This window comes from Helianthus annuus, chromosome 12 (genome assembly GCF_002127325.2).
Source record: "Helianthus annuus cultivar XRQ/B chromosome 12, HanXRQr2.0-SUNRISE, whole genome shotgun sequence".
Taxonomy (NCBI): Eukaryota; Viridiplantae; Streptophyta; class Magnoliopsida; order Asterales; family Asteraceae; genus Helianthus; species Helianthus annuus.
Genome location: NC_035444.2, coordinates 157630708 through 157651348, shown reverse-complemented (window position 1 = coordinate 157651348; position 20641 = coordinate 157630708). Strand labels below are relative to the sequence as shown.

The window sequence follows — 20641 nt, the reverse complement described above, 5'->3', positions numbered from 1 at the left end:
TTGAGTTTTGGACTAAAATGGCAACAAAATGCAAACCACAGGGACCCAGATTTAAAAAGTTTGAGATTTGGACTAAATTGGCAAAACTGCACAAACCACAGGGACCAAAATGACTCAAACATAACGTTGAATTTTTAGCACAGCGTGAACCTCAGTCTTTCACAAAATTTACGGGTCAAATCCAAACGTTTTGAGTCGAGCCTAGTCAAGCCTAACGGGGTTGATCCACTCAACCAGATTTGTTGTTTTACAAAAAAAAAAAAATGTATTTTATATCATATCTTAAACTATTTGCATATTAGAATTCCCTCCCCTGCAACTTCCAAGTACTCAACAGCAACAATCATTATAATAACGACATTACCAAAACATACCTAGTTAATATAAACAAAAAAGCTTATATAAACAACCAACATTTATCTCTTTAAATCGTATCATACATACCCTATATATAAAAAAAAAAAAAAATTCAAAAAAGCCTTTTTTAACAAACAAAGTTCCATAACCACTAGCACCTCAGTCACGGAAGAACGAGAACCAGTAAGAAAAGTGACCTGACCATACAAAAAGCAAAACTTGCCTCCGGTTTCTTGACCCCCAAATTACAATTCATCTCCACCTCATGCCTGATAAGAGAACAAAATCAAAATCAAAACATACATATCCCAAACACTTGTCCAAATTCGCTATTTATTTGTAAAATGGGGCTTGATTTTTGTTCAAACAATTGGCGATTATTTTAAAAAGAAGATGATGCAAATTGAGCACTTACCTTGTTAGCAATGTTGTTGGAGAGCCAGTCCAAACCCTCGTAAAGTCCTTCCCCAGAGGTGGCACAGGTGCTTTGGATGTACCTAAAATAACAAAACAGAAGTGATAAAATGAGCGGGTTATGGACCTTATAGGTAATAAATGTATAAATGGTATCAGAAAGCATACTTTTTTCAAAACAAGCTACAATTTATCATATAAGTTGCCTAACGTGTATTCTAATGCTTATAAATTCCAAAATGGGTTTCTTGTATAAAATACAGCCGTTCTCGTATAAATGGGTTTCTTTTAGAATCATGACTTCCTAGAAAACAAAATTTCCAAATTTCATATATTTAAGTGAAGAGGGGTGGGTTATCGTACAATAGCCCCTTAATGAGCGACAGCACACAAGTAAATTACGCATGTTCATTTGTAAATTACGCACATTATAAATTTCAAACCCTAATTATGCATGAAGAAGAAATCACGTATGGTCAAAACACTAAATCACGCATAGGTTGGGTTTTACCCTAATTACGCATGTTATATCATAATTACACACGTTATTTTGTTGGTTGCGTACCGTCGCACGTTAAGAGCCTTTTGTATTTTAAGCTTTCACCAAGTGAAGAAGCAATATGCATAGCATTTTCTACAAAAAGATAATAAAAATTACCAGTGACGTTGTCGAAGAGAGTGAAGGCCAAGCTTATCGGTGATTTCAGCAGCATTCATTGCATTGGGCAGATCTTGTTTGTTGGCAAACACAAGAAGAACTGCATCCCTAAGCTCATCCTACATTAAAGTATATACAATAATTTAAAATAAAAATATCCATTAGAAAGAACAATATTATCTTAAGACTTAATTTAAATAGATACAAATGATTATTTTAAACAGCTTTAGAAGAGAAAAGGTTTTAATTATAAATAAAAAGGTTTTATTTTGAAATTTAATAAGAAAATAATACTACAAGCATTGTATACAAAATTTAAAGGCAAATTGGATTTAAATAATCTCAGCTTTCTTAATTTGGCTGAAAATAATCCCAACTCAGTTATTGGCCGATAATAATCCGAACTGGTCCATTTTTGGCCAATAATAGTCTACCATTAAAAATAGCTTAACGGAGTTAAGGTTTTTTACGAATTACAAACTGATGTTTTATGGATTTTGATCAGAACGAGGATACGAGTCGATTTATGTAAAACTTACCTCGAAGCGATGCTTCAAACGGCTTGATTTTTGTTAATTAGAAGTTTAAACACCCGAATTGAAGTACCGTTTTCGTCGTTTGGGGTAGTATTTCGAGGTAAATTTTACATCAATCAACCCATATCCTCGTTCTAATCAAAAGCCCTAAAACATCAGTTTGCAATTCGGAAAAAAACTTAACTCCGTTAAACTATATTTAACGCAGACTATTATCGGTCCAAAGTGGACCAGTTCGGATTATTATCGGCCAATAACTGAGTTGAGATTATTATCGACCAAATTGAGAAAGTTGGGATTATTTAAATTCAATTTGCCAAATTTAAACAGATGTCACAAATTTGCTTACCTCATTCAACATCCTGTGCAACTCATCTCTTGCCTCAACAACTCTATCCCTATCATTGCTATCGACAACAAAGATAAGACCTTGTGTGTTCTGGAAGTAGTGCCTCCAAAGGGGACGGATCTGCATGACAAATTTAAAATAATTATTAATAAATTTTATATAGATCCAAAATACACTTACATGGTAGAAACTTGAAAGAAGGTTCATTTCTATCAACATTTTAGTAGGAAAATGTATTTACTGTAAGCTCTTTATCAATGATAGCATATACACTTATCCTTAAAGCTTAAAATGTGATACCAAAGACAGTTTTGTGACCACACCACTTTCTTTATCCCTGTGTGTGTATATAAACTTATCTTGTTGAAAATGTTGCATTTTTATCACAACTGAAGTGACGTCCTAAGTAGTTAATGCGGTAAAATATCGGATATCGGTCAAGGACCGATATTTGAGATACCGGTTATCGCGGTGGGATATCGGTAATTTTAATATCATGCTAAATTTATATATATAGCAATTTAACACTAACAATTGTAACAAGTAAGAACTGACTAAGAGTTAAAACACTAATAGTAGCAATAAGAAGAAAAAAGAACGGTAGAAATAAGAATGGTACTGATATCGGGAAAATCGATGATTTATCGAACAATATCGCTGATATTATCGGTACCGACATTCTGACCAATATTGTGTACCGCTATCTCGGCAAGGGACTGATAACCGATATATCACTGATATATCGGTTGATATATCGGGATATTAACTACATAGGAGGTCTTAGAAAAAGAGTGCTAAATGCTTCATAAGAGATAGTGAAAAAGTGTGTGTAGTGTGTGTGTGTGTTTACAAAATCAGAAGTCGAGATACATTTATACCTTGTCCTGACCCCCCACATCCCACACAGTGAAGCTGATGTTTTTGTATTCAACTGTCTCCACATTAAAGCCTGCATAGAAAAACCAGAATCTTAGTATTTGATAATTTAATGGTATTAAACAAATTACAAATTATGAATCATAAGCTATTATCTGATTGTAATATTTTTCAGCAATTCTAACATCCAAATCTATGCAATGGCATAACAAATGCATGACTCAAAAGATTATCAAATGAAAAGATACGTCAATAACATAAAAGCGTACCGATGGTAGGAATGGTGGTAACAATCTCCCCGAGCTTGAGCTTGTACAAAATGGTTGTCTTACCAGCAGCATCGAGACCCACCATCAATATACGCATTTCTTTCTTGGCGAAAAGCCGGCTGAAGAGTTTGGTGAATGTAAGCCCCATCTTACTTCTGATGAAGATCCCTGCACATAAAGTCAAATTAGTCAAAGTTTAACAAATTAAAAAAGAGTAAATTACGTTTTTGGTCCCTGTGGTTATATCATTTTTACTATATTAGCCCAAAATAAGAATTTTTAACATATTTGCCCCCATGGTCTCTATAACTAACCATTTTGGCCCCCATGATCTCTAGACTTAGGGGCCAAAATGGTTAGTTATAGAGACCATGGGGGCAGATATGTTAAAAACTCATATTTTGGGCTAATATAGTAAAAGTGATATAACCACAGGGGCCAAAAACGTAATTTACTCATTAAAAAAAATCATGTCTGTAAAAAAATCATGATATCTGTTCTATGCTTAAACTTAAAAAATGAAACCAAACATGTAAACTAAAACATCACACGGATAAGAAAGTATCAATTTTGTCAAAAGCGGTTTATATAAAACTGGGTACAAGTATCACTTTGATATGTATCTAAACGGGTTCTGATAATATTGGGCTCAACTTCAAATGGGTCAGTGTTAAATTTTTTTTTTTTGGATTTATCTACAAGCTGTGAAAAAAGCTGCAAAGCTTGCAATGATGTCAGCTCCTAGCTTCAAATCATTTTTTTCTAACACTGACCCATTTCAAGACAAGCCCACTTTGGTCAGAACCTGCTTTGACACGCACCAAACCGATTCTATTTTTTGAATTGATCCAATACCCGATTTGCACGTTTTGCCAGGCTTATATGTTAGCCAATAAACTCATCATCAAACACTGAGCACGATAAGAACTTATGATATGTAAAGCAATTAGATTAAGGAAGCTATAACTTAAGAATTCAGATCAGAGTTATATATAGAGGTAATATTCTCAAGTAGAAACGCGCTCTACACCATGGTTGTAAAAATCCCGACTAGTCTCCGATTAGTCGCCGATTAATCAATAATCGGTGGTTCACCGATTATTGGCCGATTAATCGCTAGGCGGTCAATAGCGGTCCTATTCTGGCCAGATTCCGGCCAAATTTCGACCAAACCTTACAAATTTCCGCCAATTACTTAAAAAGTTGGGTCAATATGGGGTTAAAATATGTCTACTTTAATAAACTACATATAAAACTATATATATAACTAAAAATTACATATAAAAATCCAAATCCGATTGCCAATGATCTCTAGATCAAGTGGTGGAAGGCTTGCATTTCTCTTGAGAGATGCAAGTTCAACTCCCACTTGGTGCAGAGTGAGGCACTGGTGGGCAATGATAGGAGACCCAGAGAAACCTGGGTTGGATCCTTGAGCCAAACGGGTTTTACCGGTAATTTCACCGTCGTGCCTACGGGCGGGTGGGTTACCGGGTTTTCCCCGGAATTGGTGGTGGACTCGAGTTACTCTCGGAGTACTCCGTTTGTCCAGTGGGTGCCCCGAGAGTGCTCGGGATTGATTCTGTTGGCCGTTCAAAAAAAAAAAAAAAAAAATCCAATCCAATTAATCCCTAGTCGTTACCTCACCGACCGACTAGCGCCTGGCGATTCAACACAACGGAAGTTAAAATATGTAACAAAACAAAGCACTAAAAACCCAAGTTGTTTCATTAAACAGTAAAACAAAGCAGCAACATAAAAACATAACAGATCAAATTCTAAAACCCTAAATATAGCAAATCCTCCTAGATGCAATATAACATGATAGATCTAATGAATATGAACTGCATATAGTCGGAATAATGCGTAAACAAAATACCAATTTTAAATAAAACCATAAAAAATTAACTAATAAAAAATATTTAGATCAAATAATTTAAACTGCTTAAATAGCACCCTAATCCGCTGAACCGGATTGCTAGTTTAAAAATAAATGTTAAAAACTTTACAATTTCTAGTAAGTATGAAACTTCGATTAAAAAAACATTTGAATTGCAGCAAATCAGAAATTAAAAAGAGATTATTGAATCACCTGAGACAAAACACAGTTTGAATTGAACGTATAAAGAATGAAGTAAGTAACAGATTGAAGTTTGGATTCAGATTTGTAAGAAGAAGGGGTACCTGAATTAATGGGTTTTTTTGGAGATCGATCTGGAAACCTCGTGTGCGAGAGAGGTAGGTTCGTAAAGTTAGGTAGCGTTAAGCGTTAGCGGATCAACAATTTCTCTCATAAATACCCAAACTAACCTTTCTCATTTCCGGTCTCTCACCCCACCGACACATCACAACCTCACTTTCTTTCACTCGGGTGTGTGGGTCGACTCCGGGCCGTCGAGCTCCGTCCACACCGCCCCCACCCGGATCATCCCGTCTTCAACGTCTTCCTTTTGTCGAGTTAGACGGGCCTCCTTGCTTTACACATACGTACTTCCCGATTACTCTCAAATCCGACTAGTGAGCGTTTAACGACTTTTGCAACCATGCATACACATACATGTGTATGTATATAAAGGGGTTCATCACCACACCTTTGGCCCATTCATTGGGGCACATCCTCCACACCTGATGACGTGACCACTTACGTGACAGACCGTCCCTAAAGGACTAACATCCACACCCTTTAGTGTAACATTACTATGGTTTCAACCCCCTCTCACACCCTATTAAAATAATATTAAAATTTTAAAAAGCTTTTTAAGAAAAAGAATGAAAAAAACACCTTGATTGGTTGATGGGCATGTGCCCCCACCAAAGCCCTTCTCCTTCAAACAACCTCCACGCACTTTCCACCCTCACGCCATCTTCCACCTTGCACTCTTCCCGCCTTGTCCGGCGATGTACACCCCTCCATGTCGTGCCCCTTGCCACATGGCAGGGGTCAGTGGCGAAGCTTGAGATTTCCGACCGGGGGGGTCGAAAACGTATATACCCAAAAAAATCTATAAAACGGGGGGTCGAAAACGTATATACCCAAAAATTTGTATATGAAAACTACATACTCTCCACCACTGAGCAAAAAGTTCAGGGTCGGCCGCCCCCGCCCGCCCCCACTATCCTTCGCTGTGGCTCCATAGCGATTAGCCTTTAAGGCTTTGTGGAATAAACTAAAGCATTAACTTAAAGCATCACTTCAGCACCATATACATAATGGACTTTAACTGATCATGATTGATTTTCGTTATTTGATGATGGTATTTTTTCATATGCAAAAAATATATATGAGGAAAAAGTTTGTACCATGTGTTGAGGTGAATGTGAAATGTGAAAAGTAAAAGTATGTCAGGTAGACGTTAGAGGTTTCATGATAAACCAAAAGGACCAAGCATATACTTAATTCTATTAATTATCATCATATAGACCTTTAGGTTCGTACAACCGCTAATTTATTAGAATTACATATTAAAATTAATCGAAAAGACATCAAAGTGACCTAATATAAAACAAATCCAAGTTTAGTTGGATGTTATAACATCATGTATGATACATTAAACTAAACTAAATGTCATTTTGTATATAGCCAGCTTTACAAACTATATACTATTGGTACGTTGTGTATGAAAGTATATGTAATGGAGAGGTGTGTGATATTTATGTATGATACATAAAAATGTCCAAGTTTAGTTGGATGTTATAACATCATGTATGATACATTAAACTAATCTAAATATCAAAGTCACCTCTCCGTTACATATACTATCTTTCATACACAACTTACGCATATTTTAATTTACGTTTATTGTAATTCTCTATTTGGAATTGGTTATGTATTGAAGACGCCAAATGATATTATAAATACAGCATACTATATTATACAATATAAGCTTTTAAAACAAATGAGACACATGGTTATACAATTAAACTATACAATACACGTTTCATTCTATTTTCAAGAAGATGAACCTAATTAGCGTTCAATTTCATGATTAAAATGACAATAAAATAGAATATTGTGAGACATAGGAGATTGTTGTTAATTCTTGAATGTTAAATTGTGTAGGTTGTTTATCACAGACTACTGTATTTTTTAATTTTTTTTTACACTACGAAAACGGTACGGAGACGGGGTTGAGGGATAGCCCGTGCTACCCCTTCTAATACACTAGCTCCGCCCCTGACTATCAGTGTCACTTAACTAATATCGTTGGTTTGAATTGAACTTGTTTGTTGCTTGACTGTCAACTCATATTGCCGGTTTAATTTCAGTTTTTACTCCAGTGTTATTGTCAAAAGTCGGATCTGGAACAACATTTAGATAACATGTTTCATCTTTAGTGGTTAATTGGGTCGAACAAGTCATAACCACCAATAGTGTGCTGTGTGTATCATATACACAAGCAACAGATAGCTTTTTAAAATGTAATAGTGTATCATGCATTATTTTCATCATACAAAAAAGCTCGACGAAGCTCATCTAACGATGTGATAGTGGCTGTTCGATCCTCTTTCTTTGGTTTTGCTAGTAATCTGTCACGCAGCACGAAATGAAGATCCTCGGCCACTGTATAAGGGCTGGAACTATACGCATGTATAAGGTGAAGGTTCGTGCTATCACTTTTAAACCAAGCAACATCATATCGGATATACATCTTGTAATCCTATTGCCATCAAGGATTCAATGGTTGTTTACAAGGTCAGTAATTTTGCTCAACAAATACATAGATCAAGATTTATTTATTTATTTATTTTTTTTTGTCTAGATTTTTTTTTAATGAAATTACTACAATATCATTCCACACGAAAAAGGGCAATTACAAAGCAATGGCAGGTAGTCGGACAACAAGTTTACCGATTGAGATCTTAAGTATGATCCCTGACTCGAATCAAAATTTACCGATTTTAACTCGTTACCATGCTGCCTATTTTGTCATCTCTAATCTAATTTAACGAATAAACTCATTTCGCAAACGTTCTTTGGATACATAATCAGATATTAATAATACTGATTCATGAATAAACTCATTTTGCAAATGTTCTTTGGATCACATAATCAAACATGTACAAAAAGACATACAACAACCTTAACATTATGTAGCATTAGCATTAGAGAACTATTATGTAGCATTATGCAGATAGTATAACTAACAACTCACGAGTGGGATGACTTACCGATTAGTGGCTTAAAACCGATCTCTTCTTTCTTTTTACAAATTTCTGCGTGAATTTCGTCGTCTCAACGCCCATCTTTCTTTAATATCAAGTGTTTGAATTTCATTAGACGAAACCTGATCAAGATTCGGGTTTGTGGTGATAACATCTGTGGCAGAAGCCGAAACACCTTTGATTCGAGCAGCTTCTTCTACTAAATCGTTTATGAGCATTTCTACCGTTTTTGAGGTGATTCCTCTAAGATACCATGAGATAGGTGGAGGAGGAACGATAGCGGGCTCCACAAGTTGCTGAAGTGTCACTTTTGATGCAATCCTACCGTTGCATTGAGTGCATGACATGTATTCGGATAACGTTTTTGGCTTGAACGGATGACATAGTTTTTCATCAAGTAGTATTGGTTCTACTTTCCAACTACCTTCAAACCTTTTCATAAATCCTGGTGTAACTTGCTTAAATTTCATCTGCAAATCATCAAAATAATCGAGGAATGATTCATTTCTATTTTTGAGCTTGTACTTCACACACACACACACACACACACACACACAGAGAGGTATTTGTGCGCGTGTGAGTTCGAGCCAAAGTCGAGCATGCATACTGGCAGCAAACAAACCGAACGAACACACACAAGACCTTGTTCGTGTTCGTTTTAAAGAAATATATGTGTTCACGAACTGTTCATGAATGCATACCGAACGAGATTTTATGTTCGTGTTCTTTTGTTAAGGAAATGAACTTGTTCCTGTTCTTTTGTGTTTGTTTGTTAATTTTAGGCAACGAAAGTTGATGAACACAAATGAGCACAGACTATTGTTCATAAATACAAATGGAAACAAATGAACACAAACAAGCATTCATGAACATAATATATAATACACTAACACTTATTAAATATTTTATTTGTTGGAAATTTTGAAGTATTTCAATAAAATATAAAAACTAAAAACACTAATGAACTATCGAACTCAAACAAACACGTTACCGAACGTTCACAAACATAAATGAACGAACACAACCTTTGTTTATTTAACTAAACAAACGAAATTTATTGTTCGTGTTCGTTTGTTTAATAAACGAACGAACACAAACGAACTTCCCGCCGAACGATTCACGAACTGTCCGCCTAACGTTTGGTTCGTTTGCAGCCCTATGCATACATATTTGATAAGAATTTGGCTATTAATATCAAGCCCACATCTTGAAGAATCATCGAGCTATCAAGCTGACTTGAGCTTAGCCTAATGTTCTAGTGCCGAGCTCAAGCCTCACAGTTATGGTTAGCAAAACCCTTTTCTATTTTAGCCATTTAATACATTAGAGATGAAATGAGTAAATGAATAAATAAACTTTTCAGAAGATAGTTTTCTCACTTACAGAGTAATCGTCTCGGTTCTGATCTACAAGAACATGAACAGAAATGGTTCCTGACCACCATAGAAACCTCCATATAGCAGCTTGCTCCAGGTCCACAATCTGTCTTGAACCTTCATCGAGCAAAACCTTTCTGGATAGTACAGCCTGACACAAAAAGGGACATTATTCAGCATAGAGTAAAGAAACAATGAGAATCATGATAGTCAAATTCTTTACAATATGTCATGGATATAAAGCGGTTTAAAAAGCATTTACTGCCATATGCTACATCAAGAAATTGATGGCCTCCTCTTTTTTGTTATTTCTTCGTTCATTGTGAATGGAACTATCACTATGCAGTTAATGTGGTAAAATATCGGATATCGGTCAAGGATTGATATTTGAGATATAGGTTATCGCGGTGGGATATCGGTAATTTTAATATCATGTAGAATTTAGATATATATATATATATATATATATATATATATATATATATATATATATATATATATATATATATATATATATATATATATATAGGGTAAGGATCCTGTAAAAAGTGCTCAAAGTGTAAGAAGTGTGAGAAGTGTACTATAACACTATATATAATACTATATAACACCATATAAACACCGTATAACAATATGTAACACCATATAATACCATATAACACTATGTAACACTATATATCATTATATAACAAATATAACACTATACATCTATCATAGACATGCTATCAGACAACCTATAGTGTTATATTTGTTATATAATGATATATACTGTTACATAGTGTTATATGGTATTATATGGTGTTACATATTGTTATACGGTGTTTATATGGTGTTATATAGTATTATATATAGTGTTATAATACACTTCTCACACTTCTTACACTTTGAGCACTTTTTACAGGATCCTCTACCTATATATATATATATATATATATATATATATATATATATATATATATATATATATAGGCTATATAGCAATTTAACACTAACAATTCAGTGTACTCTCCTACCATTAACAAATAAATCTTTTGCAACTTGCAAAACACTAACAATTAACACTTAAAACACTAATAGTAGCAATAAGAAGAAAGACGAATGGTAGAACTAAGAAGCAAGGTACTGATATATATCGGTCAAATATTGGTCAATAACACTGATAATATTGGTACCAATATTCTGACCGATATTTTACATGGGGACAGATAACCAATATATCACCGATATTAACTGCATAGGAATGGAAAAAAAAAAAAAAGAAACACATAAAAACATGTTCTAATCACTTACCTGAATATTCTTGAAGACCCTTCTATTGTCGGGGTCGGTTACAATGTTGTATATTGCATCTGGGGGCAAACCCACATTCGTTTTCACATTTAGTTGGCATAAAGATCCTTTGGGTACAACAACCTGAAAATTAGTTGGAAAACAAAATGCTTTAACTATTGGAGGAGCCCTATCCCACATCGAAAGAATAAGACCTTCCGGTTGTATTAATAAGATCTTGGGTTACTCCCTCTATCACCAATTGGTTTTAGAGTGGAACCCCATAGACTTCAATATTAACTACCTTACGAAAGAAGAGTATTTCCACATCATCAAAACATTCTAGACCACTTTTACCTCAATCGAAGTGGGTTGATCATCATCCCACACGGGATTTTTCCTCCACGCTTGCATTTGCTTCTCTAAACTGAATTTCGCATCCTTGAGTTTGAACATCTCCCTGTTCGATCCCTCTGTTTCCGTTGGTCTCTTGAACCTTGACTGCATTGTATGGAATAAAAAAGTTTTTAACAGAATATAAGATAATCAAGTGATTAAAATAAAAGTATTAACCGACCTTCAAATGCCTTTGAACTTTTCCAGGAAACTGTAATAAGAAGCCTCGAAGTGCTGGAAGATTAATGCGTGGACGTCTGTTCATCTTTTGCATTTGAACATTTTTCCTTGAATTATTGGCTTCTTTTTCACCCATCGGTCTTAAATCAGTCGTGAACATCGAGTTTCTTAATAGATTTTAACTGTTTTCCTGATAAAAATTGAACAATAGCATAAGAAACGAAATCCACATTTCAATTTCATCCGGATTCCATTCCATTATGTGAAACAAACACGCCTAAATTCCAAATCAAATTTCAATTCCTACGCAAATTCCAATTCTATTACATTCCACGAAACGAACGCTACCGAGCTTCTTACTTCCTAAACACATTCACATTCTATAAACCAAAAAACAATGTAACTCATCCAAATTTGCTATTTCACCAAAATAACAATATATTAATAAGAAATTAGGTTTTTCAAGGCAATAAACTCTGCATAAATAATCAAAACAGAAATATTAACAACTGAAATTGAATCGATTCAACATGTAACAAACTATATACAGCTTACGAAAACCCCTAAATTCCCCCATATAACAATACATTAATCAGAAATTAGGTTTTCAAGGCAATAAACTCTGCATAAATAATCAAAACAAAAGTACTAACAACTGAAATTGAATCGATTCAACAGTTAACAAACTATATACAGCTTACAGAAACCCCTAAATTCCCCCCAAATAACAATACATTAAGCAGAAATTAGGTTTTCAAGGCAATAAACTCTGCATAAATAATCAAAACAAAAGTACTAACAACTGAAATTTGAATCAGTTCAACACTTAACCAACTATATACATATATACAGCTAACGAAAACCCTAAATTCCTCCATGACAAATGCCTGACGTCACAGCTACAATTCTCGTTCAATAACAACAACCGCAGCTCAACAAATTCAAATCATGAACTAATTACACTCCAATTCAAATAAACTCGATCAAATTTGCTATATTACAAGCAACTTATATATATATTATGCAAAATTAGGGTTTTGAGGCAATGAAGCATGCAAAAAAGCATCAAAACAAATGAATTTGACTTACTGATATAGTGAAATCGAATTCGTTGTAGATTCAATCAACTTATAATTGAAAAGATTGAAGCAATTTGGGAGGATGAAGATATTAATATATTAATATATTATTATTATCCGCATGAATTTCATTTGTGTCGGTAATGGTATTGCAATGCTATCGTGCCAAAACAGTTAGTTTACCCACCCAATGGTTGCTTCCCACGTGTTTCACGTCTGCCGATTTGATCAAATGTAACAAGAAGTCAAACGTCAAAAGATTGACTAATATTTTCCACGTGTTAAACTTAAAAGTTAAAAGCACTCAAAGTCGGCCTAAAATAATTTTACCTAATATTATGGCGTTTAGCGGTTGGATTTTAGTCCTTTACAAATGTTCTTTCATGGAGGATGTTTGGGGAATGTTCTCGGTACAATGACGTACTAGGCTTATTGGGGAAAAAATTATAGGGCTCTTTGTCGGGTTTTTAACAGTTCAGATTTTTTACTAGTTTAGCAGCCTGTTTGTTTTACGAGCAGATGTCTGAATGGTTAAGTATTTTAACAACTCTCACTCAAATTAATACATAGTATGATAATTATCCAATAAGGAAACCCTAATTGAGACACCCAAGTAATTCTGCATAAACCCTAACGTTTCCAGAACAATCGGAATCAGGATCAGGGCCCCTAAAACTCAAGAGGGGTAAACCCTAGTTGACGATTATCCTCTTAAAACGTTGTCAAAACATAAACTTTCGAATTCATTGACTCAGCAAGCCTAGTCCCACGCGTGGCAACCCTATGACCCTTAGGTGTCCCTTACGGACCGTAAGGGATTAGGCTTACGGTCCGTAAGCATGTCAAATTTCGTGTATAAATAGCCGACATTGGGACTTGCATTCTGTCTTTGAAACGGCGTAAAATTTCGGTCTGTACGTCGAGTTATCACAAAATCAGTTCTAAAACACACACGAATCACTAATTAGTATAGCGGGGTGCTGCTACGATGCCGGGTATTAACTCGATCACTGTTCAATTCTTTTCTTTCCGTCAGCTTTTATTTTTGTAAATAATAGCTCGGGATTTTACCCTCTAAATCCCTAAACTCTGCCCGTTATTAGGGTAATAACTCTAATCACTGGTACGATACTTTATCCGATCGATTGAGACTATCCGATGGATGTTTAAGTGCTGCTCAAACCGGGTTATACTTTGTCATTCGTCGTGATTCCGACAGGATGTTTGAGTGATTGCCCGAATTCGGGCTATACTCTGTCATTCGTTGCGAATCCGCTGGATGTTTAAGTAACGCACTTTGTCATTCGTTGTGAGGGTTTCTATCTCGTGATTATCGTTAAAGTTGAATTGAGTTAATACACTAATACGAGTTCCATTGTGTCTAGAAATTAGAACCCGTAATCAGGAAACTGCTAGAATACTTAATAATTAAGTAAACTTAAAAAAAACTTAGCAGTTAAGTTAACTGAGTAGATTAATTAATCTATTAATCAAGTTAAGTGTGATTAATTAATTAATTAAGGGGGATTAATTAAGCTAAACTAGATTAATTAAGCCAAGAACGATTAATTAAGTTAAGCATGATTAATTAAGCTAAGCGAAATTAATTAAGCTAAGTAAGTTATATAGTTAAATGGTTAAGTAAACTTAATGGTTAAGTAAAACTTAATAGTTAAGGAAACTTAATGGTTAAGGAAACTTCCTAGCTAAGGAATAAATCTACCTATAAATAGGAAGCTTAGGATTCATTTTCCTTTGTTCATTTCTTCTATTATTCTCTCTATACATTGGTGTTCTAACCAATAATCACCAAAGCGATGTTCTGTCCGATCGATTCAGGAAAAACCATCTAACGAATGCCGAAGTGTTCTGCTTTGTGAATTTCGTTAAACGGAATCCAAAGTACTATACTTTGTGAGTTCATTAAATGGATACCAAAGTACTGTCTGAATAAGACTATACTTTGTGGAATTCGTTAATGTTCGAATCTCGTGACTACCGTTAAGGTTTGATTTGGGTTTTACACAAATACGTATTCCATTCTGTTAAACTATATGTTTAACTACTGAAAAATACTCCCAACTACACACTCACAACCAAACAAACTATTAAATCATCAGAAGATCCAGAATAATAAAGTGCATGCTTAATTATCGGAAGAAGTAGAATCAAGAAGCTTATTTACTCAATCTTGCATGCTAATAAAGTGAGTCATTCTCTTTTTATCAACTGTTTTACAAACCTCCAAATTATTTTCAAAGTTATAATTACAGGGATTAAGTCTTTGTAATCACCATATTACAGCCGGTATGTGGGGTTTTGTATACATTACTTGATAATCTTCAACATTGGGGCAGCCAATGGGTGGTATGACCATAATCACAGACACCACTGGACAGGTGGGCCAGTGGGTCGAGTGGTAAAGTACCGTGGGTAGTTGGTTTGATAGTAGAGACATTGTAATCGCTCTTAATACTGTGAATTATAACAAATCTGTTTTTATAAAACCTGAATGAACTCACTCAGTATTTCCCGCTGACAAAACCTTTTTAAAAACGCGTTTCAGGTAATTATAGTAGATTGGAGTAAGGATTGAATCCAGCACTGGAGGACTTCAAGAAGTGGCTTATTTTATTAATTAAATCAACTTAAGAAATATTGTTTTTGGGTTTATCCCGTATTAAAAGCTACCTTTGTAAAACATGGAATTTATTCCATTTATTTAAATAAATCCGGTGTTTCTAAACTCTGATATTTTTCCTAACTCACGGTCCTGATAAAATTTCCGCTGCAATGTTTTTAAAAGTAATCACCGGTACCACTGGGCTGCTCGCGGCTCCCAATTCCGTCCAGAATGGGGTCGAGGGTCGTGACAGTAAAAGGTGGTATCAGAGCCACTACTTTAAGCCAATAGGTGTTGTGATAATAATACCTAAGCTTAAATAAAAAAGTTAGGAGATTGCTATTAACTAGTAGCACATCTGATAGTATTTAGACTTGAACATAAGAAAAGATGCCTTAGTATAAGCTAAGCCACTTGTTTAAAGCAATTAGGTGTTATAATAATACCTAACCTTAAACGGAAAGTTAGAAACTTAATATTATCTGATCGCACTCTGAATGATATTTAGACTCGAACTTAAGAATTTTGCCTTAATATAAGCTTCAAGATAAAATTACTTATATAAGTATAAATAAGTATAATGTAATGGATATTGGCATCCCATAAGAATAACGATTAGCAGACAATAGCATTTAATTGCTATTTATACTTGTTTATTGAGATTACTTGGTCTAGACTAAAGATCTGTTATGGAAATAGAAATTTCCTTGATTCTGAATAAAAGCCCTAATAAAAGAGGCATTTTTAAAATCTTGAAAAGATACTATTTGTGGGAAATAGAAAATTTTCTCCGGCAAAACTGGGTATAGAGTAGCAGACTCTCCAGCTTGTCCGGATATACTGATATTACCTCTCCGGCGCGAATCGGATAAGATGGGGTATATAGTATGTCAAACAAGTGACAAGATTTCCCTAAATAATATCATGATCTGATATCTGACTTGTTTTTGGAAATAGGAATATGTTAAATACATTAACCTTATGAAAGGTATGTATATTACAGCATGTGAAATATATAAATATATAGATATGTATATCTATAAGAAATTCCAAAAACCATAACGATTGATAATTACGAATAAAACACAAACATCTGTGTCAATAATAATTCTAGATTTCTTTATCAGAAATCTCTCGCATATATCTATAATTCCGATGTCAAACATTATTTCGTTTGATCATCTACCTCGTAACTTGTGCAACAAAATAATACTGGAAACCCATTAAGTTGGGACACCATCCAAAAATATAAGAATTACCAATGCGTTATCATAAACTATTAACGCAAGTAAGAAACATCTAAAGTTGTGCTAATGCACCAGAAAACACATGAAACCTAAAATTTCACGTCCACAAGACATCAAAGTGTATCACATACAATTTCCAAGGCAAGACCTTTGAGAAATATAAATTTGGGCACGATGATACCAATACTAAATTCCGTCAGTAAAAGAACTCCTAATCAAAAAGCGGCACTTTGCCACATGATCTTACAAACGATCAAAATCTCGCTGAGGTACGTTGGAACAATATTTCACAAAACATCGGTGCATAGTCTAACCTGAGTCATAATTATTAGCACTACAAAAGAAGTCATATATTTTTGCAAATCCCCTATTTCATTTCACTTCATTCGACATTCTCTGATAATGTCATTTAACAAATAGTTATCACACGAAATTCCAGATAAGAAGTTCTTATATTTCTTTCGTTGCAATTCTGACTTCTGCCTATAAAGAGTTGACTTTCGTGTTTCTACTTCCTCTACTAGTCATCATACCATGAGGATTTCTTTCATAGTAGCAAATATTGATCTATTCCATTTCTTGGTAAATCCACACTTTACACATGCACTGTTTGTTGCGCATGTGGTTCGTTTGATTTATGAAGACCACTGGAGGGCTTCATTCCAATTTGTTATTTTTATCAAAAGTTCAAATATCGTATCACTATACTTGATCTTTGCATTTATAAACCACGTTTATTGCAAAACGTTGACTCTTTGATATCAAGTCAATAAGTTTCTTGAAAAACTCAATTTCCTTTAGCATACATGGTTTTTGTTGTAACCATATCCAAAATTTCTTATTAATACATGAACTCGTTTTGTTTACACCAAGTTCAATTGTTTGAACTTGCTCGTATAACGTATTCAATTCAAAGTCCCATATGATGGATTGAAGCCATCATATTCAAAATAGTCGCAACAACCACTTCAATTCTCTTGAACCATAACATGCTTGTTTAGTCTTCGAATTCATCAAATCATTTCTTTGATCACGATCACCTTGTGGTGACGTTTTCACAAATTTGAAGATTGTGCTAATCTCATTTAAATTTATATTTAGTTATTTATTATTTATTTTTGGTAGTTAATATTAGTTTTATTATTAGTATAATATATTAATAATAGTAGTATTAGTATTATTAGGTACTAGGGTTATTGTCAAGGGCAAATATTGGATAGCCTAGCCTTAGTTAGGCATGGACTGATCACCCATGCTTAAACAAGGCAGCACTAACCAATATCCAACCATGATAATAACTATTTAATGTATATAAATTAAGACATCATACTTATTTAGTAAATTTCAATTATATATAAAAATATTTTTATATTATATATAGAAATATATATACTTTGTACTGAAAAGAAAAGACATATTTTTATAAAACAATTAAAGGGACGAATAAAATTATCTAAATAATTGTCTAAGTATTTATGAAAAAGACATATTATAAATATATGTTCACCTTGATTAATATTTCACAAACTATTAAATATTTATAGAAATATTCTTTTATAATATATATATATATATTAAAATATCAAATGTTATTTACGCAAGTCAATATTTAAGTATGCTTGATATTAAAATAAACATTTATTATTTTACTCTTATGATTTAAAATACCATATTATAAAATTTTATAGTTAAACATACTTGATTTTAAAAATGATAATCGTGAGTTCTAGGATATTAGGTAAACCTATTTATAAAACATATATCATTATTTTGTCAAAATTACCATGGGTTTTGATATTTTAAACCTATCTATATTTATTTATTTATTTATTATTCTACTTTATGATAACATAAAAGGAAAAGGTATTAAATCAAAATATCACCTATCTTTAATCAAACATTTCGATTAAAATCATCTGAATACAATTATGTATTAAGACAAAAAATACACTAACTTTATTGTCTTTTCATCCATCTCAGCACATTGATTTTCTCATATCATAATTCAATATTTGACAAATCATTTTCATGCTTTTATTTCATTTTAAACCTGTCAATTCTAGGTCTTCCTCAGTTGCCAATCAAAATAAGCTTTCTTTTGACAAAGAATTTTATTGATTCTAAAAGTCCTTCACATTCAGTGATCATATATCTTTTGGCTTGAACCCAATCACCTTGGAAACTATATCATTTCATCTCATTCGTTTGAACATTTCATCTTTTGAAATATCCAGATTCACTTTCTTTAAACTCTCAGTTAATTTCGAAAACGGTGAATTGATTCGGTCACCATAATTATTGAGCTCTTTCAATCATAACAATACCTTGCAGTATCCGTATAAATTTGTAGCCTGTGCTAATAATAAACCCTATTCATTCGTCATTCGTTTGATTCGTCATTTTAATATTCTTGGTACAATTATGTACTCAGATTACGATACCCTAAATTCTATTGTCTAGTGTATCCTTACCATTTAAGTAAACAATGTTGATTTTCGGGATAATCATTAACAAATCATTCCACTCACAAATAGAGATGTATCAATTCAGAATCTCCCTCCATTGATCAAAGTAAGTTCCTTTCTGACATTAAATCCTATTGTTTCTCCAAGTCATTTTATTTCAGAATTCATGCCTATCAAATATCTTTTGATTCCATCCCATAATATATTTTTTCTATTAATTAAAAGAAGTAACATAACCCCAAGAAAATATCATAGTCCAAATCTCGAGGACGAGATTTTTATTAAGGTGGGGAGGATGTAACAACTCTCACTCAAATTAATACATAGTATGATAATTATCCAATAAGGAAACCCTAATTGAGACACCCAAGTAATTCTGCATAAACCCTAACGTTTCCAGAACAATCGGAATCAGGATCAGGGCCCCTAAAACTCAAGGGGGGTAAACCCTAGTTGACGATTATCCTCTTAAAACGTTGTCAAAACATAAACTTTCGAATTCATTGACTCAGCAAGCCTAGTCCCACGTGTGGCAACCCTATGACCCTTAGGTGTCCCTTACGGACCGTAAGGGATTAGGCTTACGGTCCGTAAGCATGTCAAATTTCGTGTATAAATAGCCGACATTGGGACTTGCATTCTGTCTTTGAAACGACGTAAAATTTCGGTCTGTACGTCGAGTTATCACAAAATCAGTTCTAAAACACACACGAATCACTAATTAGTATAGCGGGGTGCTGCTACGATGCCGGGTATTAACTCGATCGCTGTTCAATTCTTTTCTTTCCGTCAGCTTTTATTTTTGTAAATAATAGCTCGGGATTTTACCCTCTAAATCCCTAAACTCTGCCCGTTATTAGGGTAATAACTCTAATCACTGGTACGATACTTTATCCGATCGATTGAGACTATCCGATGGATGTTTAAGTGCTGCTCAAACTCGGGTTATACTTTGTCATTCGTCGTGATTCCGACAGGATGTTTGAGTGATTGCCCGAATTCGGGCTATACTCTGTCATTCGTTGTGAATCCGCTGGATGTTTAAGTAACGCACTTTGTCATTCGTTGTGAGGGTTTCTATCTCGTGATTATCGTTAAAGTTGAATTGAGTTAATACACTAATACGAGTTCCATTGTGTCTAGAAATTAGAACCCGTAATCAGGAAACTGCTAGAATACTTAATAATTAAGTAAACTTAAAAAAAACTTAGCAGTTAAGTTAACTGAGTAGATTAATTAATCTATTAATCAAGTTAAGTGTGATTAATTAATTAATTAAGGGGGATTAATTAAGCTAAACTAGATTAATTAAGCCAAGAACGATTAATTAAGTTAAGCAGGATTAATTAAGCTAAGCAAGATTAATTAAGTTAAGCGAAATTAA

General features: G+C 33.8%; 2 protein-coding genes across 4 annotated transcripts; both read right to left on the bottom strand.

Annotated features, from left to right (window-relative positions):
- Positions 1–360: 360 nt before the first annotated feature.
- LOC110896040 (ADP-ribosylation factor 2) lies at positions 361–5794 on the bottom strand. Of its 2 annotated transcripts, none has more exons than XM_022143460.2 (7): positions 5644–5794; positions 3460–3627; positions 3193–3263; positions 2315–2434; positions 1430–1548; positions 773–854; positions 361–626 (listed from the first exon to the last, which is right to left on the bottom strand). In XM_022143460.2, the coding sequence occupies exons 2-7, from the start codon at positions 3605–3607 to the stop codon at positions 621–623; spliced, it is 546 nt and encodes a 181-aa protein (XP_021999152.1). In that variant the 5' UTR covers positions 3608–3627; positions 5644–5794; the 3' UTR covers positions 361–620. The 2 variants fall into 2 exon arrangements, with proteins under 2 accessions (XP_021999152.1, XP_021999153.1); XM_022143461.2 differs by lacking the exon at positions 5644–5794 and adding an exon at positions 5552–5573.
- Positions 5795–8418: 2624 nt separating this feature from the next.
- On the bottom strand, positions 8419–13125 carry LOC110896039. Of its 2 annotated transcripts, XM_022143459.2 has the most exons (6): positions 12933–13125; positions 11845–12033; positions 11625–11768; positions 11289–11411; positions 10006–10149; positions 8419–9092 (listed from the first exon to the last, which is right to left on the bottom strand). In XM_022143459.2, the coding sequence occupies exons 2-6, from the start codon at positions 12001–12003 to the stop codon at positions 8664–8666; spliced, it is 999 nt and encodes a 332-aa protein (XP_021999151.1). In that variant the 5' UTR covers positions 12004–12033; positions 12933–13125; the 3' UTR covers positions 8419–8663. The 2 variants fall into 2 exon arrangements, with proteins under 2 accessions (XP_021999151.1, XP_035836371.1); XM_035980478.1 differs by lacking the exon at positions 12933–13125 and having other exon boundaries at positions 11845–12872.
- Between the last annotated feature and the right edge of the window lie 7516 nt (positions 13126–20641).

Excerpts from the sequence above, each read along its gene's own strand:
- LOC110896039 (XM_022143459.2), bottom strand. The coding sequence starts at position 12,003 with ATGTTCACGACTGATTTAAGACCGATGGGTGAAAAAGAAGCCAATAAT. Across the intron at positions 11,412-11,624 it reads ATCAACCCACTTCGATTGAG|GTTGTTGTACCCAAAGGATC; the intron begins GTAAAAGTGGTC and ends ACTAATTTTCAG. Across the intron at positions 9,093-10,005 it reads AGAACCGAGACGATTACTCT|ATGAAATTTAAGCAAGTTAC; the intron begins GTAAGTGAGAAA and ends GATGATTTGCAG.
- LOC110896040 (XM_022143460.2), bottom strand. The coding sequence starts at position 3,607 with ATGGGGCTTACATTCACCAAACTCTTCAGCCGGCTTTTCGCCAAGAAA. Across the intron at positions 3,264-3,459 it reads TACCACCATTCCTACCATCG|GCTTTAATGTGGAGACAGTT; the intron begins GTACGCTTTTAT and ends TTTTCTATGCAG. Across the intron at positions 1,549-2,314 it reads TGCACAGGATGTTGAATGAG|GATGAGCTTAGGGATGCAGT; the intron begins GTAAGCAAATTT and ends ACTTTAATGTAG.